The sequence below is a fragment of the Pongo pygmaeus genome, chromosome 3 (genome assembly GCF_028885625.2).
Source record: "Pongo pygmaeus isolate AG05252 chromosome 3, NHGRI_mPonPyg2-v2.0_pri, whole genome shotgun sequence".
In the NCBI taxonomy this organism is placed as follows: domain Eukaryota; kingdom Metazoa; phylum Chordata; class Mammalia; order Primates; family Hominidae; genus Pongo; species Pongo pygmaeus.
This window is the reverse complement of record NC_072376.2, coordinates 99908606-99927495: the sequence shown is the minus strand read 5'-3', so window position 1 is coordinate 99927495 and position 18890 is coordinate 99908606. Positions and strand designations below refer to the sequence as shown.

General features: G+C 38.9%; 1 protein-coding gene across 3 annotated transcripts in view; it reads left to right on the top strand.

Moving 5' to 3' along the window:
- SPARCL1 (SPARC like 1) overlaps positions 1-15236 on the top strand; it is a 56119-nt gene extending 40883 nt beyond the window's left edge. For all 3 annotated transcript variants that reach the window (XM_054485188.2, XM_054485189.2, XM_054485190.2), the window contains 4 exons: positions 6077-6213; positions 8118-8266; positions 9062-9210; positions 14770-15236. In XM_054485188.2, the coding sequence (XP_054341163.1) occupies positions 6077-6213; positions 8118-8266; positions 9062-9210; positions 14770-14798 (464 nt within the window). In that variant the 3' untranslated portion in view covers positions 14799-15236. The remainder of the gene's footprint in view (positions 1-6076; positions 6214-8117; positions 8267-9061; positions 9211-14769) is intronic.
- Positions 15237-18890: the final 3654 nt, after the last annotated feature.

Sequence of the window (18890 nt, the reverse complement as noted above, 5' to 3'; positions counted from 1 at the left end):
CCTGCCTGCCAGCTCTGAAGAGAGCAGCAGATCTCCCAGCACAGCACTCAAACTCTGCTAAGGGACAGACTGCCTCCTCAAGTGGGTCCCTGACCCCCCGTGCCTCCTGACTGGGAGAAACCTCCCAGCAGGGGTCAACAGACATCTCATACAGGAGAGCTCTGGCTGGCATCTGGCAGGTACCCCTCTGGGACGAAGCTTCCAGAGTAAGGAACGGGCAGCAATGTTTGCTGTTCTGCAGCCTCTGCTGGTGATACCCAGGCAAACAAGGTCTAGAATGGACCTTGAGTGAACTCCAGCAGACCTGCAGCAGAGGGGCCTGTTAGAAGGAAAACTAATGAACAGAAAGGAATAACATCAACATCAACAAAAAAGATATCCACACAAAAACCCTATCCGAAGGTCACTAACATCAAAGACCAAAGGCAGAAAATCCACGAAGATGAGGAAAAACCAACACAAAACGGCTGAAAATTCCAAAAATGGGAATGCCTCTTCTCCTCCAAAGGATCACAACTCCTTGCCAGCAAGGGAACAAAAGTGGATGGAGAATCAGTTTGAGGAAGTGACAGAAGTAGGCTTCAGAACGTGGGTAATAACAAACTCCTCTGAGTTAAAAGAACATGTTATAACCCAATGCAAGGAAGCTAAGAACCTTGAAAAATGGTTAGAAGAATTGCTAACCAGAATAACCAGTTTAGAGAAGAACATAAATGACCTGATGGAGCTGAAAAACACAGCATGAGAACTTCATGAAGCATACACAAGTATCAATAGCCAAATCGATTAAGTGGAAGAAAGGATATCAGAGACTGAAGATCAACATAATGAAATAAAGCATGAAGACAAGATTAGAGAAAAAAGAATGAAAAGGAATAAACAAAGCCTCCAAGAAATGTGGGACTATGTGAAAAGACCAAACCTACATTTGATTGGTGTACCTGAAAGTAATGAGAAGAATGGAACCAACTTGGAAAACACTCTTCAGGATATTATCCAGGAGAACTTCCCCAACCTACCAAGACAGACCAACATTGAAATTCAGCAAATACAGAGAACACCACAAAGATAATCCTCAAGAAGAGCAACTCCAAGACACATAATCATCAGATTCACCAAGGTTGAAATGAAGGAAAAAATGTTAAGGGCAACCAGACAGAAAGGTCGGAATACCCACAAAGGGAATCCCATCAGACTAACAGTGGAACTCTCTGCAGAAACCCTACAAGCAAGAAGAGAGTGGGGGCCAATATTCAACATGCTTAAAGAAAAGAATTTTCAACCTAGAATTTCATATCCAGTCAAACTAAGCTTCATAAGTGAAGGAGAAATAAAATATTTTACAGATAAGCAAATGCTGAGAGATTTTTTCACCACCAGGCCTGCTTTACAAGAGCTCCTGAAGGAAGCACTAAATATGGAAAGGGAAAACCAGTACCAGCCACTGCAAAAACATACCAAATTGTAAAGACCATCAACACTATGAAGAAACTGTATCAACTAACAGGCAAAATAACCAGCTAGCATCATAATGACAGGATCAAATTCACACATAACAATATTAACTTTAAATGTAAACAGGCTAAATGCCCCAATTAAAAGACACAGACTGGCAAATTGGATAAAAAGTCAAGACCTATCAGTGTGCTGTATTCAGGAGACCCAGCTCACGTGCAGAGACACACATAGGCTCAAAATAAAGGGATGGAGGACTATTTACCAAGAATTGGAAAGCAAAAAAAAAGCAGGAGTTGCAATCCTAGCCTCTGATAAAACAGGCTTTAAACCAACAAAGATCAAAAAACACAAAGAAGGGCATTACATAATGGTAAAGAGATAAATGCAACAAAAAGAGCTAACTATCCTAAACATATATGCACCCAATATAGGAGCACCCAGATATATAAAGCAAGTTCTTAGAGACCTACAAAGAGACTTAGACTCCCACACAATAATAGTGGGAGACTTTAAAACCCCACTGTCAATATTAGACAGATCAACACAACAGAAATTAACAAGTATATTCAGGACTTGAACTCAGCTCTGGACCAAGCGGACCTAATAGACATCTACAGAACTCTCCACCCCAAATCAACAGAATATACATTCTTCTCAGCACCGCATTGTACTTATTCTAAAATTCACCAAATAATTGAAAGTAAAAACTCCTCAGCAAATGCAAAAGAATGGAAATCATAACAGTCTCTCAGACCACACTGCAATCAAATTAGAACTCAGGATTAAGAAACACTCAAAACTGCACAAACACATGGAAACTGAGCAACCTGCTCCTGAATGACTACTGAGTAAATAATGAAATTAAGGCCGAAATAAGGAAGTTCTTTAAAACCAATGAGAATGAAGACACAATGGGCCAGAATCTCTGGGACACAGCTAAAACAGTGTTTAGAGGGAAATATATACCACTAAATGCCCATAAGAGAAAGCAGGAAAGATCTAAAATTGACACCCTAGCATCACAATTAAAAGAACTAGAGACACAAGAGCAAACAAATTCAAAAGCTAGCAGAAGACAAGAAATAACTCAGATCAGAGCATAACTGAAGGAGATAGAGACATAAAAAACCCTTCAAAAAATCAATGAATCTAGGAGCTAGTTTTTTTAAAAGATTAACAAAATTGATAGACTGCTAGCCAGACTAATAGAGAAGAAAAGAGAGAAAAATCAAATAGATACAATAAAAAATGATAAAGGGGATATCACCACTGATCCCACAGAAATACAAACTACCATCAGAGAATACTATAAACACCTCTGTACAAATAAACTAGAAAATCTAGAAGAAATAGATAAATTCCTGGACACATATACCTTCCCAAGACTAAATCAGGAAGAAGTTGAATCCCTGAATAGACCAATAACAAGTTCGGAAATTAAGGCAGTAATTAATGGCCTACCAACCAAAAAAAGCTGAGGACCAGACAAATTCCCAGCTGAATTCTACCAGAGGTAAAAGAGGAGCTGGTACCATTCCTTCAGAAAGTATTCCAAACAATAGAGAAAGAGGGACTCCTCCCTAACTCATTTTATGAGGCCAGCATCATCCTGATACCAAAACCTGACAGACACACAGCAAAAAAAGAAAATTTCAGGCCAATACCACTGATGAACATCAGTGCGAAAATCCTCAATAAAATACTGGCAAACTGAATCCAGGAGCACATCAAAAAGCTTATCTACCACAATCAAGTCACCTTCATCCCTGGGATGCAAGGATGGTTCAACATACGCAAATCAATAAATGTAATCCATCACATAAACAGAACTAATGACAAAAACCACATGATTATCTCAATAGATACAGAAAAGGTCTTCAACAAAATTCAATACCCCTTCATGCTAAAAACTCTCAATAAACTAGGTATTGATGGAACATATCTCAAAATAATAACAGCTATTTATGACAAACCCATAGCCAATATCATACTGAATGGGCAGAAGCTGGAAGTATTCCCTTTGAAAACCAGCACAAGACAAGGATGCCCTCTCTCACCACTCCTATTCAACATAGTATTGGAAGTTCTGGCCAGGGCAGTCAGGCAAGAGAAAGAAATACAGGGCATTCAAATAGGAAGAGAGGAAGTCGAATTGTCCCTGTTTGCAGATGACATGATTGCATATTTAGAAAACCCCATCGTCTCAGTCCAAAATCTCCTTAAGCTGATAAGCAACTTCAGCAAAGTCTCAGGATACAAAATCAATGTATGAAAATCACAAGCATTCCTATATACCAATAACAGCCAAGCAGAGAGCCAAATCATGAGTGAATGCCCATTCACAATTGCTACAAAGAGAATAAAATACCTAGGAATACAACTTACAATGGATGTGAAGGACCTCTTCAAGGAGAACTACAAATCATTGCTGAAGGAAATAAGAGAGGACACAAACAAATGCTCATGGATAGGAAGAATCAATATCATGAAAATGGTTGTACTGCCCAAAGTAATTTATAGATTCAATCCTATCCCCATCAAGCTACCCCTGACTTTCTTCACAGAATTAGAAAAAAACTACTTTAAAATTCATATGGAACCAAAAAAGAGCCCATATATCCAAGACAATCCTAAGCAAGAAGAACAAAGCTGGAGGCATCACGCTACCTAACTTCAAACTATACTACAAGACTACAGTAACTAAAACAGCATGGTACTGGTATCAAAACAGATATATAGACCAATGGAACAGAGCAGATGGCTCAGAAATAACGCCACACATCTACAAGCATCTGATATTTGACAAACCTGACAAAAACAAGCAATGGGAAAAGGATTCCTTATTTAATAAATGGTGTTGGGAAAACTGGCTAGCCATATGCAGAAAACTGAAACTGGATCCTTCCTTACACTTCATACAAAAATTAACTCAAGATGGATTAAAGACTTAAACATAAGATCTAAAACCATAAAAGCCCTAGAAGAAAACTTAGGCAATACCATTCAGGACATAGGCATGGGCAAAGACCTCATGACTAAAACACCAAAAGCAATGACAACAAAAGCCAAAATTGACTAATGGGATCTAATTAAACTAAAGAGCTTCTGCACAGCAAAAGAAACTATCATCGGAGTAAACAGGCAACCTACAGAATGGGAGAAAATTTTTGCAATCTGTCCATCTAACTAAGGGCTTATACCCAGAATCTACAAGGAACTGATACAAATTTACGAGAAAAAAACAACCCCATCAAAAAGTGGGTGAAGGATATGAACAGACACTTCTCAAAAGAAGACATTTATACGGCCAAGAAACATATGAAAAAAAGCTCATAATCACTAGTCATTAGAGAAATGCAAATCAAAACCACAATGAGATACCATCTCTCGCCAGTTAGAATGGTGATCATTAAAAAGTCAGGAAACAGCAGATACTGGAGAGGATGTGGAGAGATAGGAACACTTTCATACTGTTGGTGGGAGTAAATTAGTTCAATCATTGTGGAAGACAGTGTGGCAATTCCTCAAGGATCTAGAACTAGAAATACCATTTGATACAGCAATCCCATTACTGGGTATATACCCAAAGGATTATAAATCATTGTACTATAAAGACGAATTCACACATATGTTTATTACAGCACTGTTCACAATAGCAAAGACTTGGAACCAATCAAAATGCCCATCAGTGATAGACTGGATAAAGAAAATATGACACATATACACCATAGAATACTGTGCAGCCATAAAAAAGGATGAGTTCATGTCCTTTGCAGGGACATGGATGAAGCTGGAAACCATCGTTCTCAGCAAACTAACACAGGAACAGAAAACCAAACACTGCATGTTCTCACTTATAAGTGGGAGTTGACCAGTGAAAACACATGGACACAGGGAGGGGAACATCATACACCAGGGCCTGTCAGGGGCTGGGGAACTAGAGGAGGGTTAGCATTAGGAGAAATACCTAATGTAGATGATGGGTTGATGGGTGCAGCAAACCACCATGGCACGTGTATACCTATGTAACAAACCTGCACATTCTGCACATGTATCTCAGAACTTAAAGTATAATTTAAAAACAAAAACAAAAAACGGCAGTGATCCTGGGCTCTGGGGAGACTGCAATGAGCAGAGCCCTCCTGCCAACTTCTATTGGACTTGTAGCAGGATTGCAAAATTGACTTTTGTTTCTTTAAGCCACTGAGATTTAGCATTATTTCTTACCGTAGTATCAGCTAATATCTACCTTTTTCTCTATTCAATAGCATTTGTGCCCTCCACCTACACATTTCAACTCTGATTCTACAGCAGTGATTCTGGGGCCTAGCTGCACATCCAAATAGATTTTGGAGCTTTAAAAACATCCTGATGCCCAGACTTCACACCAGACCAATCACATCAGAATTTATTTGATTGGAAGCTGGCATTTGGTATGTTTTTTAAAACCCCAGGCAGTTCTGTTGTGCTGCTGCCAGGGCTGAGGACCACTGTCATAATAATGGGGCCCTGAGAAAGCTCTGTCAGTTGCCAGAAGTTGTTAAGCTTCCTGTTATGAGGACTTGCCATAGGACACGAACAAGCCCAAAGATTACAGTACGTTTTCTGCTTGTAACAGCTATTCCTACTTGTACGGACTTTGAAGTGATTCAGTTTCCTCTACGGATGAGAGACTGGCTCAAGAATATCCTCATGCAGCTTTATGAAGCCAACTCTGAACATGCTGGCTATTTAAATGAGAAGCAGAGAAATAAAGTAAGTTATCCACAGGTTAGCTTCTTCAATTTCTGTCTACAGGGCATGAGGAAGAAAGACGTGGTGGGGGGCTACCTACCTCTGCATACTGGTAAAAGCCCACTATGCTTCCCCACGCCCGGTTAGCCCATGTGGCTTAACAGAATAATAGATGCCACCATTCATGCTACAAGGTTTCAGACACCACCAAACCGCCCCATTCTTCCCAATGGTCAGTGGCCTGAATTAGGGCTCTTCAATTCCTATCTAGAGCAAGCTCTGGTTGAGCAAAGTTAATATAAATTTAGCATTGATATAGTCAGTCCAAACATCTTATTTAAATCTAAGCGTTTGTTTTGTTCTCATAGGCCAGACATAGATGTATGATATAAAGTAAATCCATTACTCAAAATATCAGTAATATATCAAGATTAAAAAGCACAGAACATTGATTCCAGAAGCTTCCAGACAAAATTCATTCACCAGATAGTTATTGAGTGAATCCTGGGTGCCAGAAATTTACCTAAATACTGGAGATACAGCAATGAAAAGAAAATCTCTGCCTTCATGAGTTTACATTCTGGGTGAAGAGATAGACTCTAAACAAATAAGTATATATGTGTGTGTGTATGTAATGTTTGTATATGCATATATTTGTATATATACATATATATGTATATATGCAATTATATATAGTAAAATGAGCATTTACGTAAATACAACCAAATCAGCAAATATATGTATAAGTATGTCACTTGGGATTAAACATGGTGTGAAGACAAATAAAACAAGAAGGAGGGTGTTCATTAACTGTGTCAGATGCTGTTTATAGGTTGTGAGTTGAGGACTGAGAATTGGCCAGAGATTTAGCATGTCAAGGTCATAGTTGACCTTGATAGGAGCTGTTCCTGGGGTGGGAGCATGTTTCAGGAGGGAAGCTCCAGTGGACAGAGTTCAACAGAGACTAGGAGGAAGGATGTGGATGCCCCAAGTATAGACATTCCTTTCAAGGAGTTTTGCTATGAATTGGTAAAGAGAAATCGGGTGGCAGCTGGAGGGGAAAGGGAGTTCAAGAGTCCCACCTAGCAGTAGGAGATGGTAGAGGATGTTTGTATGCTTCTGGAAATAACCCAGTCAAGAAGGAAATATTAGTGGGGAGCAGAGAATGCGCACAACTGCCAGAGGGCGTTCTTCAATACATGTCCCACCCAGATGAGAGGGGCTGGACTTAGGTTAGGAGCACAGGAAGGTCACAGGGAGCAAAGTTGTGGTTCTGGGAGCAGGTGGAGGTTCTGTTTGCTTGCAATTACTCAGTGAAATAAGAGGCAACATCACAAGCTGAGAGTTTCACATGCACTGCTCAAGAATAATTTCTAGCCCCTGTCTTGAATACCTTGTCACAGAGAGCCTTGAGGGTATTAGCTATGAAACAGGGAAATTCCAATGGGGCTGGCCAAGCAGTAACACACCAGAGCGAAAGCAAGACTGAGTGGGCACTGGATGGATGACCTAGAAGACTAAGAATGGACTCTGTCATCGGGGGAAGGAGCAGCACTTTTTTCACTAACTAATCACCTAAGTCAATTCAGCCCTTTTCATTAAAACCTCATAGTTTTTTTTTAAAAATGCAGCAAACATTACTTGGTTAAAAGAAAGAGGCCAAAAATATTTAAAATATTTAAAAGTTTAAAAAAAGATTTAAATTTCTTCTAAAAACCAGAGGTTTCTTACCTCAGGTGCTATTCTGTGTAGACATGCGAAAGGCCTGTAGTATTGATTGGAAGGAATTTCATTTGGTTGCACATGATGTCCTGAGCTTCTTTTCCCCTATCGTGTTACTATCACTCTTCAAGTGAAGTTTAGCAAGTGACAAGTGCATTACATTTGTCTGATTCTCTGACAGTCTTCTGCCTTCCTAATCCCAGGTCAAGAAAATTTACCTGGATGAAAAGAGGCTCTTGGCTGGGGACCATCCCATTGACCTTCTCTTAAGGGACTTTAAGAAAAACTATCACATGTATGTGTATCCTGTGCACTGGCAGTTTAGTGAACTTGACCAACACCCTATGGATAGGTAAGAACTCTTTACCTTTCCATTTCTAGATTTATCTCTCTGATAAAATATCTACATATCTATGCAAAAGGAAAACCTAAACAGATTTAGGACATTTCCCAGTTTAAGACATTTAGAATACTGAAATGCCTGGTTAGGAGTCTAAACACAAAGCTGCTGCGTATGATGTACCCTAGAACTTAAGGTATAATAATAATAAAAAAAAAAGTCTGGAACTTGATAGAGCTTATGTTGATAAAGTATATATTTTATAATTTTATCTTTTAATTCGATTTCTCAATGAACTTTTTGAAGTCCATTTATCACAATCATCAAAGCTATGTAATATTCATTTAAAAAAAAAAGCTGCTATGAAGATAGCAGAATATGGCTACACCACAGCTCCCAAGTTTACACGTTAAGGTCCAGCTTCCCACAGAGACTCCTCCAACTTTCTCATTCTTGATCCTAAATTCCCAAGATTGGCCCAATGTGGGTCAAGTGACTGCATCTAAAACAATCAGGTATAGCCAGTGGATGAGAACCAGGTTGTACCAACATGACTGCTGGGTACACCCCTATAGACTTACGGTGGGGGAAGGACATTCCTGTGAAGACAGAAACCTTGTGAATCGACATCCCAAAAGCTGTCAACCTTACCCACAAATAGTTTATTTCGTTGGCAGTTTTTATCGGTATTCTATTTATATCACTATACAGCAATCTTATGGGAGAAAAATGTCCTTGGTGAGCCTGAGACTTAAATCTTCATGCACAAGCTACCCAATTAATAGGATGCCATGTATTTCATTGCAGAGTCTTGACACATTCTGAACTTGCTCCTCTGCGAGCATCTCTGGTGCCCATGGAACACTGCATAACCCGTTTCTTTGAGGAGTGTGACCCCAACAAGGATAAGCACATCACCCTGAAGGAGTGGGGCCACTGCTTTGGAATTAAAGAAGGTAAATTCATCACCAGCCAAAGAAGAGGGATGTCTTCTTCCCCAGACAAGCCCTAAGCCCTGCATGCTTCATAGAGAGGTCTTGCCACATGTTCAAATCGGAAGTAAGAAACAAAAAGGTGGCAGCTTCCCAGATAGGACTGCCTTGGTGCACATGCTGTCATTGTGAAGTCACTTCTTACTACCTTTATGGCACTGTTTTCAAAGGGTAGCAAGGGCGAACATGCATTGAGGTCTCAACAGTCAGTTAAGCCTAAAAAGACGTGTGAATCCAGAGTTGGGCCAAATCTCAGCAGGCTTTGTGTCCTTCCTTATTTCATATCCTACCTTAACCTGGGCCTCGGGCCAAACTTTTCAAAATTACACATAAAGAATAAAAAAGCAAGCCCATTTCTGACAATGGGAGATGTCAGAACATCTCAGAATCCATTACCAACACACTAAAGACTGGATTTTACATCACAATTAGTGCCAGGATAATCCTTTATCCCTAAACTCACCCATGGCTTCATCCTCAGTGAATGGGAGCTGTGGGAGGTAGATCAGAGTATTCTTTCTTTACTCCTGCAGTGGAGGAAATTAAATTTAGACACTTGTTTTGCTGGGTTATGTCTTAATATGTTTCCTTTTCTTTCCTTAAGTTAGACTTGAATTTTATGAGCAGGTATGTTTTCAATAATTAAGATATGAAAGGCTGGGCACGGTGGCTCATGCCTGTAACACCAGCACTTTGGGAGGCTGAGGTGGGTGGATCACATGAGGTCAGGAGTTAGAGACTAGCCTGGCCAACATGGTGAAACCCCGCCTCTACCAAAAATACAAAAATTAGGCAGGCTTGGTGGCATGCGCCTGTAATCCCAGCTACTCGGGAGGCTGAGGCAGGAGAATTGCTTGAACCCGGGAGGCAGAGTTTGCAGTGAGCCAAGATCCCAACACTGCACTCCAGCCTGGGTGATGGAGTGAGACTAGGTCTCAAAAAAAGATGAAAGATGTTCAAACAATGGGCATTCAAATCTACTCACAATTCTCATCACACATACAGAAAAATGATAGTATGTAAGGTAATGCATTCGTTAATCAGATCAATTTAGCCATTCCACAATGTATATATATTTTAAAAGGTCATGTTTTACATGATAAATACATACCATTTTTGTTTGTCAGTTAAATAAATAAATAAGAAAAATACCACTCACAGAACATAAATTAACAGTGAACATCAAATCTCTGAAACAGAGATTTCATTCGTGTTTACAATATACCCTTGGGATAAACATGCAGCTAAGCCGTTAAAGAAAGTCAGTTCATCAAACGTCGAAGTTCCCAAAAAGAAATAACTTGTGCAAACTTCATTTTTAAAATATCCCTCATGCATATGTAGAGTGCCTTGAAATTAGAGAGGAAGAGGTGAAAGTATGAGGATTTACTTATTAATAAATAGGTAAGCAGAGAGGGTCAGTCCTTTTCCTCGCAATATCATTCTGTGAAATAAACATTCTGTGAAAGGATGTATATTTTTGTAAGTACCTAGTTCTGTGTATTAGTTGTCTGTGCTGCACAGTGAATCACCCCACAACTTAACAGGTTAAATTCTTTCTCACGGTTTCCAAGGGTCAGGAATCTCACAGTAACTAACCTGGATGGCTCTGGATTAGGATCTCTCATTAGGTTGTGGTCAAGGGGTCATGCAGTGCAACAATTATCTGATGGCCTGACTGCGGCTAAGGGTCTACTTCTAAGCTCACTCCCATGGCTCTTTGCAGGAGCCTTCAGTATCCCATCGTGTAGGCCTCTCGTCCACAGGGCTGCCCACAGCATGGTATCTGGTTTCCTCCAGAGCGAGTGACCAGACAGAAAGAGAGAAAAAACCAAGACTGAGGCCCCAATGTCTTTTATAACCTAAACTCAGAAGTTATATATCATGACTTCTGCCTCATTCTATTGGTCACACTGACCAATCCTGCTACAGCAGGAGGAGGAGAAGGAGACCACAGGGGGTTGGATGTTAATTGTCTTTCTAACATCTATGATACAAGCAGAGTACTTATAAAAATTCAAATATATCCTTCTGTTCTGCCCTGCCCACCATTATCTAGAGGGGAAAACTCAGCTGGGATAGGATGTATTTATGGATGCCTGTTTATATGACATGTGATTTTAAAGGACAGATAAAAAGGCAAATTTAAACAGAGGCCATTTTACTTAAGAAAACCAGTTGCATCTCATCCTTCCTTTTGCAAAGCTTCTGGCAGCTCTTCAGTGTGTAAGCTCACCCAGGCTTCGCTGGGCGGTTGTCTGGAAGGAGCAGGAAGGACTTAAAGTCCAGTCATTTACAAAGCTGCTAATGATCTTGTTTGTGCACTGTGGTTTGGCCATCATTGCCTTATTTTGAAGAAAGGAAAAAATTATCACATAATAAACCAATAAAGCAGATATTAAATATTCAGTCAGAACACGTAAACAACTTACTGCTTTGAAATGTAGCTAAAGAAAAACAAATTTATTTGTAAGTATACCCTTCTTTCCTTCAAGGCTGAGAAATCTACAGAAGGAGAAGATAAAGTTTAGCCAATGTTTTCCTGAATTTTAACTGCCTGTGATAGATGTGCTCATATATTCCTCACATAGCTGTTATTAACTAGCTGTGTGAATTAGGGCATGTTGCTTATCCTCAGTGAGTCTCATTTTCCTTATCTGTAAAAATGAGGTTCAGGTAACAGGTGCAGGAGTCCTCATTTATTTTGTGCCCATGCACACCATGCATTGACACATACCCATGCTAATCGTCAGAAAACCCTCCAAGTGAGACTAACAGGGTAAACAACTCAGATGACGCAAGTTCCCCTAAGCCATTTAAAGACATTATCCTAAGAGTACTGGGGGATCACCAAAGTGTTTCAAACAAGCCAGTGATTTCCCTGGGTTTGTATTTAAGACGGATTCCCCTGGTTACATTGTGGCGGGGCCAAAGAACTGTTGAGAGAATATTGTGGTAAACCCAGGCAAGAGCTGATGAGAACTTGAACTAGGGAAGTGACCAAAGGGAAAAAAAAAAAAAGAAGTAAACATATTCAAGATATATTTTAAAATATAAGCATACTCAAATGTATAGCATGTGGAAATAAGACAATATTTGATAGGAAATATGTGGGAGCAGAGAGCAGACAGGTGAGAGATTGAAAAGAGAAGTGCAATGCCTAGGTCCCTGGCTCAGAGCAGGCAGGGTAAATAGAGGTAAATAGAGGCACCTTCCACTGAGAAAACACAAGAACAGAAGTGGATTTGGAGTAAATGACAAATTCCATTTTAGATACGTTGAATTGTAAAGTATTAGGTTGTCTCCTAAGTGTTAGTTTCATGCAAAAGTAATTATGGTTTGGCCATTATCTCTACCACTCCATCAAAACTACCATTATCCCTACCATGCCTACCACTGATGGGCACCTACATGGATTTTATGTCTTTGCTATTGTGAATAGTGCTGCAACGAGCATATGAGTGCATGTGTCTTTTTAGTAAAATGATTTTTTTATAAATATACCCAGTAGTGGGATTGCTGGGTTGAATAGTAGTTCTGTTTTAAGTTCTTTGAGAAATCTCCAAACTGCTTTCCACAGTGGCTCAACTAATTTACATTACCAGTGTCTAAGCATTCCTTTTTCTCTGCAGCTTCACCAGCATGTTGTTTTTAGACCTTTTAATTATAGCCATTCTGACTGGTGTGAAATGGCATCTCATTGTGAGATGGTTTTGATTTAAATTTTCCTGATGATTAGTAACGTGGAACTTTATATATATTTGTTGGCCGCTTATATATCAAGACAGGGTTTTGGAACTGAAATGCATATTTGAGGATTATAAGCATACAGAGAATAATTGACACCAGGGAAGGGAATGAATTCTCCCAAGGAAAACGCATTGAGTTACATGAAAAGGGGTCTAGGATTGAACACTGCACTGAGAAACAACAACATCTAGATGATGGATAGGGGAGGAAGAAAGAATTCAGTAAGGAGAATGAAGTTTCTCCTGAAATGAAGGAAGAAAACCAGGATAGTGCCATGCAAAGGAGGTATTTCAAAGAGGAGGAAGAGATTGACAGTGCCAAATGCGACTGAGATGTCAAAGAAGATGAAAGAAATAAGGATATCCTGGGTGGCCTTGGTTAGAGTAGTTTTGGTGGAATGGTAGAGATGGAAGTCACATTCTATAGGTTGAGAAGAAAAGGGAGATGAGAAAGGGTAAGGAGTGAATGTTTGAGTGCAGGAAAGACCTAGAAAAGATACAGAGTAAGGGGAGCATTTTTTAAAATAAAAGAGATTTGAGCACTCCTTTCATTTATTCATTCATTTGCTCAAGAAATCTTTACAGGCTGGGCACGGCGGCTCACGCCTGTAATCCCAGCACTTTGGGAGGCCGAGGCGGGCGGATAACGAGTTCAGGAGATCGAGACCATCTTGGCTAATACGGCGAAACCCCGTCTCCACTAAAAATACAAAAAATTAGCCAGGCGCAGTGGCGGGCGCCTGTAGTCCCAGCCACTCGGGAGGCTGAGGCAGGTGAGCCGAGATAGCGCCACTGCAGTACGGCCTGGGTGAAAGAGCGAGACTCCATCTCAAAAAAAAAAAAAAAAGAAATCTTTACAGGTGGTCTACATAAATGCAGGCACTGTTCTAGAGGCTAAATATGAAACATATTTAAATGCTAATGGAAGGGTCTCGTAAAAAAGGAAAGGTGGAAGAAGGAAGTAAGAAAAAAAGAGGAAAGTAAAAGGAGAATCTTGTGAAGGTCAGAAGAGATCTTGAGCATAGGTAGAGGAATTAGCCTTAACGTCAAGAAAAAGGACAATCTCTTATCTGAGCAACAGAAAGAAGACAAAGGCTATGGGTGCAAATATAAGTAAATGTATAAGTAATGAAGCTATTATCTCCCTTTTACATATGAAGCCAGTACTCAAAGAAAAAATCAAAGTCCATAGTCTTTCCCATTCTCTGGGCTAGATAAAGATTATTAGCAGGAAAATTACCTAGTGCCCACACAGAATAGTATAATAGTTTGTTAGGGTGGGCCGTGTTGGTAAGGAGTGATCTTATATTTGCTAGAGGATGCTGTCTTCTTCCACAGGTATGGCAACAATTTCTTTCACGAGCTACTCAGTTAAAAACTGGATTTACCTAGCACTACACTTCTATTTATTTCCATTATATTTCAGCTCACCTTCTAGATTAGTATACTGGGCACTTCTTGGCTGGACCTCCCATTAACCTGCTCTTCCTCTATCAGTGGTTCTCAACCCTGCAGCCAAATTACCTGCAGAGTTTTCTAAACGTCTACATGACATTAGTCCACCCCTAGGGATTCTGATTCTGGAGTCCAGAGGTGAGGCCTAAAAATATATATTTGTAAAAGTTCATGAGTGATGTTGATGCCCTACCAGAGTTGAGGATCACCATTATACTGCCTTATTAGATGGTTTCTCTAATCCCCCAACTCTAATATTGTTCGTGCTACTACTCTGGCTACTTTCTAAAAGTGTTGTTTTGCTTCTTGTTTTTTATAGAGGACATAGATGAAAATCTCTTGTTTTGAATGAAGATTTTAAAGAACTCAACTTTCCAGCATCCTCCTCTGTTCTAACCACTTCAGGAATATATGCAGCTGTGATACTTGTAGATTTATATTTAGCAAAATGTTTGCATGTATGACAAGACAATGAGAGTAATTGCTTGACAACAACCTATGCACCAGGTATTTAACACTAACTTTGGAAACAAAAATGTACAATTAAGTCAAGTCAACATATGCAAAATACTGTACATTGTGAACAGAAGTTTAATTCATAGTAATTTCACTCTGCATTGACTTATGAGATAATTAATGATAAAACTATTAATGATAAAAATAATGCATTTGTATTGTTCATAATATCATGTGCACTTCAAGAAAATGGAATGCTACTCTTTTGTGGTTTACGCATATTATTTTCAATATCTTAATACCCTAATAAAGAGTCCATAAAAATCCAAATGCTTATTCAAGTGTATTTCCAGTTATTATTTAGACAATCAAATGTAAAAGATCAACCCAAGACTCACACTTCATGTCAAATTATAATTGTGCTTCCTAAACCCTACTACCTTAAGTGTGTGTGTGTGTGTGTGTGTGGCTGAGGAAAAAGTGTGAGACATCTCTTACAGGAAACAAATACTCAGTGGTAAGATAAGAGCTGCTCATTAATGTCCTTCATCATTATGTAAGTTTAAACAGAAAAAAACTAATATCAAGTGCTTTTTTACCAAATTTGATTTCAAATGTAGAACAAGCTGGGTGCAGAGGCTCACACCTGTAATCTCAACACTTTGGGAGGCCAAGGCAGGAGGATTCCTTGAGCTCAGGATTTCAAGACCAGCCTAGGCAACATGGAGAGACCCTGTCTCTATGAAAACTTAAAAAAATAGCCAGCCGTGGTGGCATGTACCTGTGGTCCCAGCTACTTGGTAGACTTAGGTAGGAGAATTACTCGAGCCCAGTAGGTCGAGGCTGCAGTGAGCTATTGTGCCACTGCACTCCAGCCTGGGTGACAGGGGAAGGCCCCGTCTCAAAAAATAAATAAATGAAAATAAAATGTGAAATATTATGCACTGCTTGATCCAACTAATTCTAACTTTTTGTGCAGTTGAGCATGTGTGCTGGGGAAGAGGGTGGCCCTGCAAAAATTTCTACATATTCATTGCCTCCAAATGAAGAAAATGTAAGGGTAAAACAGGTAGAGGGCCATAAAGCATCTTGATGTCCACTGTAGAAAGAGATTAAATATTATTAATGTAAATTGATAGCAAAAAACCTGTCATAAGCAAAAATTTGTGTTTTTATTTGGGCTCTTCTTTGGTAACTATTACAGTAAAAGCTAGATCACAAAAATATGACATCATAATATAGTTTTCCAAGTTCTGAAGTAAGGCAATGAAAGGACATGTCACCCACTGTATTCGACTATTTGAAAGAAAGTGGTTTTTTACATATTTTTCTAGCGGAAATGAAAGTTATCAATACAATTATCTTTTACTATTTTTTCAAATAATCAAAAATGTGTTGTTGTTGTTGTTACAAACCTTATCTGTGATAGTCACTGAGAGAACATGCCCCTAAGATTTTTATCTGAAAAATATTTACAGAATAGTTTTTTTATCAGAATAATCTTCTCTGAGTATTTCAAAATTTCATTCATTATCTCTTTTCATAGCTCAATAAATTACTTATTCTTTTTTTTTTTTTTTTGAGACGGAGTCTTGCTCTGTCACCTAGGCTGGAGTGCAGTGGCACAATCTCAGCTTACTGCAACCTCCACCTCCTGGGTTGAAGCAATTCTCCTGCCTCAACCTCCTCAGTAGCTGGGATTACAGGGGCGCACCACCACGCCCAGCTAATTTTTGTATTTTTAGTAGAGACGGGGTTTCACCATGTTGGTCAGGCTGGTCTCAAACTCCTGACCTTGTGATCCGCCCACCTCAGCCTCCCAAAGTGCTGGGATTACAGGCGTGAGCCACCACACCTGGCCAATTACCTTAACTAGAACTATATCATACTATGTCCTTTCTAAATAATTAAGTTCAATTTGATTAATCAAAATCTAATTAAGTATTATTTGTAATTTTTTCCAACTACAGAAATAATTTTAGAAACTATTTCAAATTTCAGAACGTTTTTATATGAAGCTGAAAAGCTCTTAGCTAATTACAAACTAGGTTGTTGGGAACAGTGAAGTTGTATTCAGAGGTGTTAATTAGGCCTAAATTATCTTTTACCCTCAGACAACTTTCAAAAATATTTTAGAATAGTGAAAAGTGATTTTAACACCAAGGTAAGGACACCACCTCAATATCTACTAAAAAATTTTATTTGAAAATAATATTCATTTTGAAATGAAAAATATTTAATAAGAGAAAATCTCAAACCTTAAATTTCTGTATCATTTAAGGCTCTTACATGCACAGCTAGCTCATCTATTATAGAGGCACGTTAATATTCTTAGTGGTCACAATTTTTAATTGTGGGTTGTTTGTGATAAAGACATACTCTAATCCCAACCTAAGAGATGAAGTTATTTTCTCAGTAATCAGTCTGTAAGTCTACCTCTGTGTAATTGAGATATTTTGGAAGTTGGAGCTCCTGGTGTGAAAGCAATTATTCAGTTGAGCTTTGAATTTTGTGACTCACATTGCCCATAACCATAAAGGCATTAGTAACATGGCTTAAATACTAGATGGGCATAGAGATTCTAGGTGATCACACTACTCCTTGAATTTGTTGCTCCAAGAGCCACTGCAGCAAAGGTAATTGAAGAGATATATAGTATAATTTGGACTGATTCTATTGCACTAGATAAAAAAATGTAACATATTCTTGTATTGCGTAATTTAATGATTTCCAATAGGTCCACTTCTAATAGGAAGAAAGAAATTAGTGTTTGAATCCAGAAAGAAGAAAAATACAAAGAAAAAACATGAAAAAGGAAAAGAAGAGAAATAAGTTGCCTAAATTCAGGCAAAGTAGCACTAAGATTGAAATCAGAGTTGGGTTTTAGATCTATATAACAGATGAAGTGTGATTTATAGATATAACTTGCCTCAAATGCTGGAGATAAGTCTTAATAAGAATATGATAAAGTTGTTTTTCTTTCAAAATCCAATTCCAGAATACAGTGATTTGGTTTGAAACTCACAAGGTAAGTTAATTTGAATTAAATGCGATTTTTAAAACATAAAAATGTCTCCTTTCAGAACCAATGGACCAATAAAAGGCCAGTTGATTTCCTTTATTGAATCTGAATTTACTCATATTGTGCTGATTTTCTACCAACCCATTACATCTTACAAAATTTTTCCCATACAATTTCCTTCCTGAGAACTATAACTGGCAATAACAGCAACCAGACTATATGAAGGCCTGGTAAGTCTCACAGAGGTACAAGCTTCAGGTGGATTTATTTGTGTATTACATAAAAACTTTCCTCTCATTTTAGCCAGTAGGGATCAATTCCTAATAATAAGCATGATACAACACTGGTGTTTAAAGATTTGTGAGTAGAATTGAGCACAGTGGCTCACACCTGTAATCCCAGCACTTTGGAAGGCTGTGGTGGGAAGGTAGCTTGAGGCCAGAAGTTCAAGACCAGCCTTGCAACAGGGGGGCAACATAGCAAGACCCCATCTCTAAGAAAATTTTTTAAAAATTAGCCAAGTGTGGTGGCACACACCTGTAGTTCTACCTCCTTGGGAGACTGAGGCAGAAGGATCACTTGAGCCCAGCAGTTCGAGGATACAGGAGGCTATGATTGTGTCACTGCACTCCAGCCTGAGTGACAGAGCAAGACCCTGTCTCAAAAAAAAAAAAGATTTGTGTGTAGAGATCACAAACGCAACTTCAGGGACCAAACATGTACAGTGTACAGGCCGAACTGTAACTTTATAAGAAAGTAGAAAGTAATGGGCTATGTTGGGAGCTAAACAGTGCATGTCTTGTCTAAGGAATTCAAAGCTTTTAAAAACACTCTTGTAGGCTTACAAAACCTATGTTTGGAGGCAGGATTTATCTTGACCACTATTTCAACACCTCTAAATAGGAATAGGACTTATATAGAAAAAAACTCGAAATGATCTCCTGCCCCTTCAATTCCAGGCT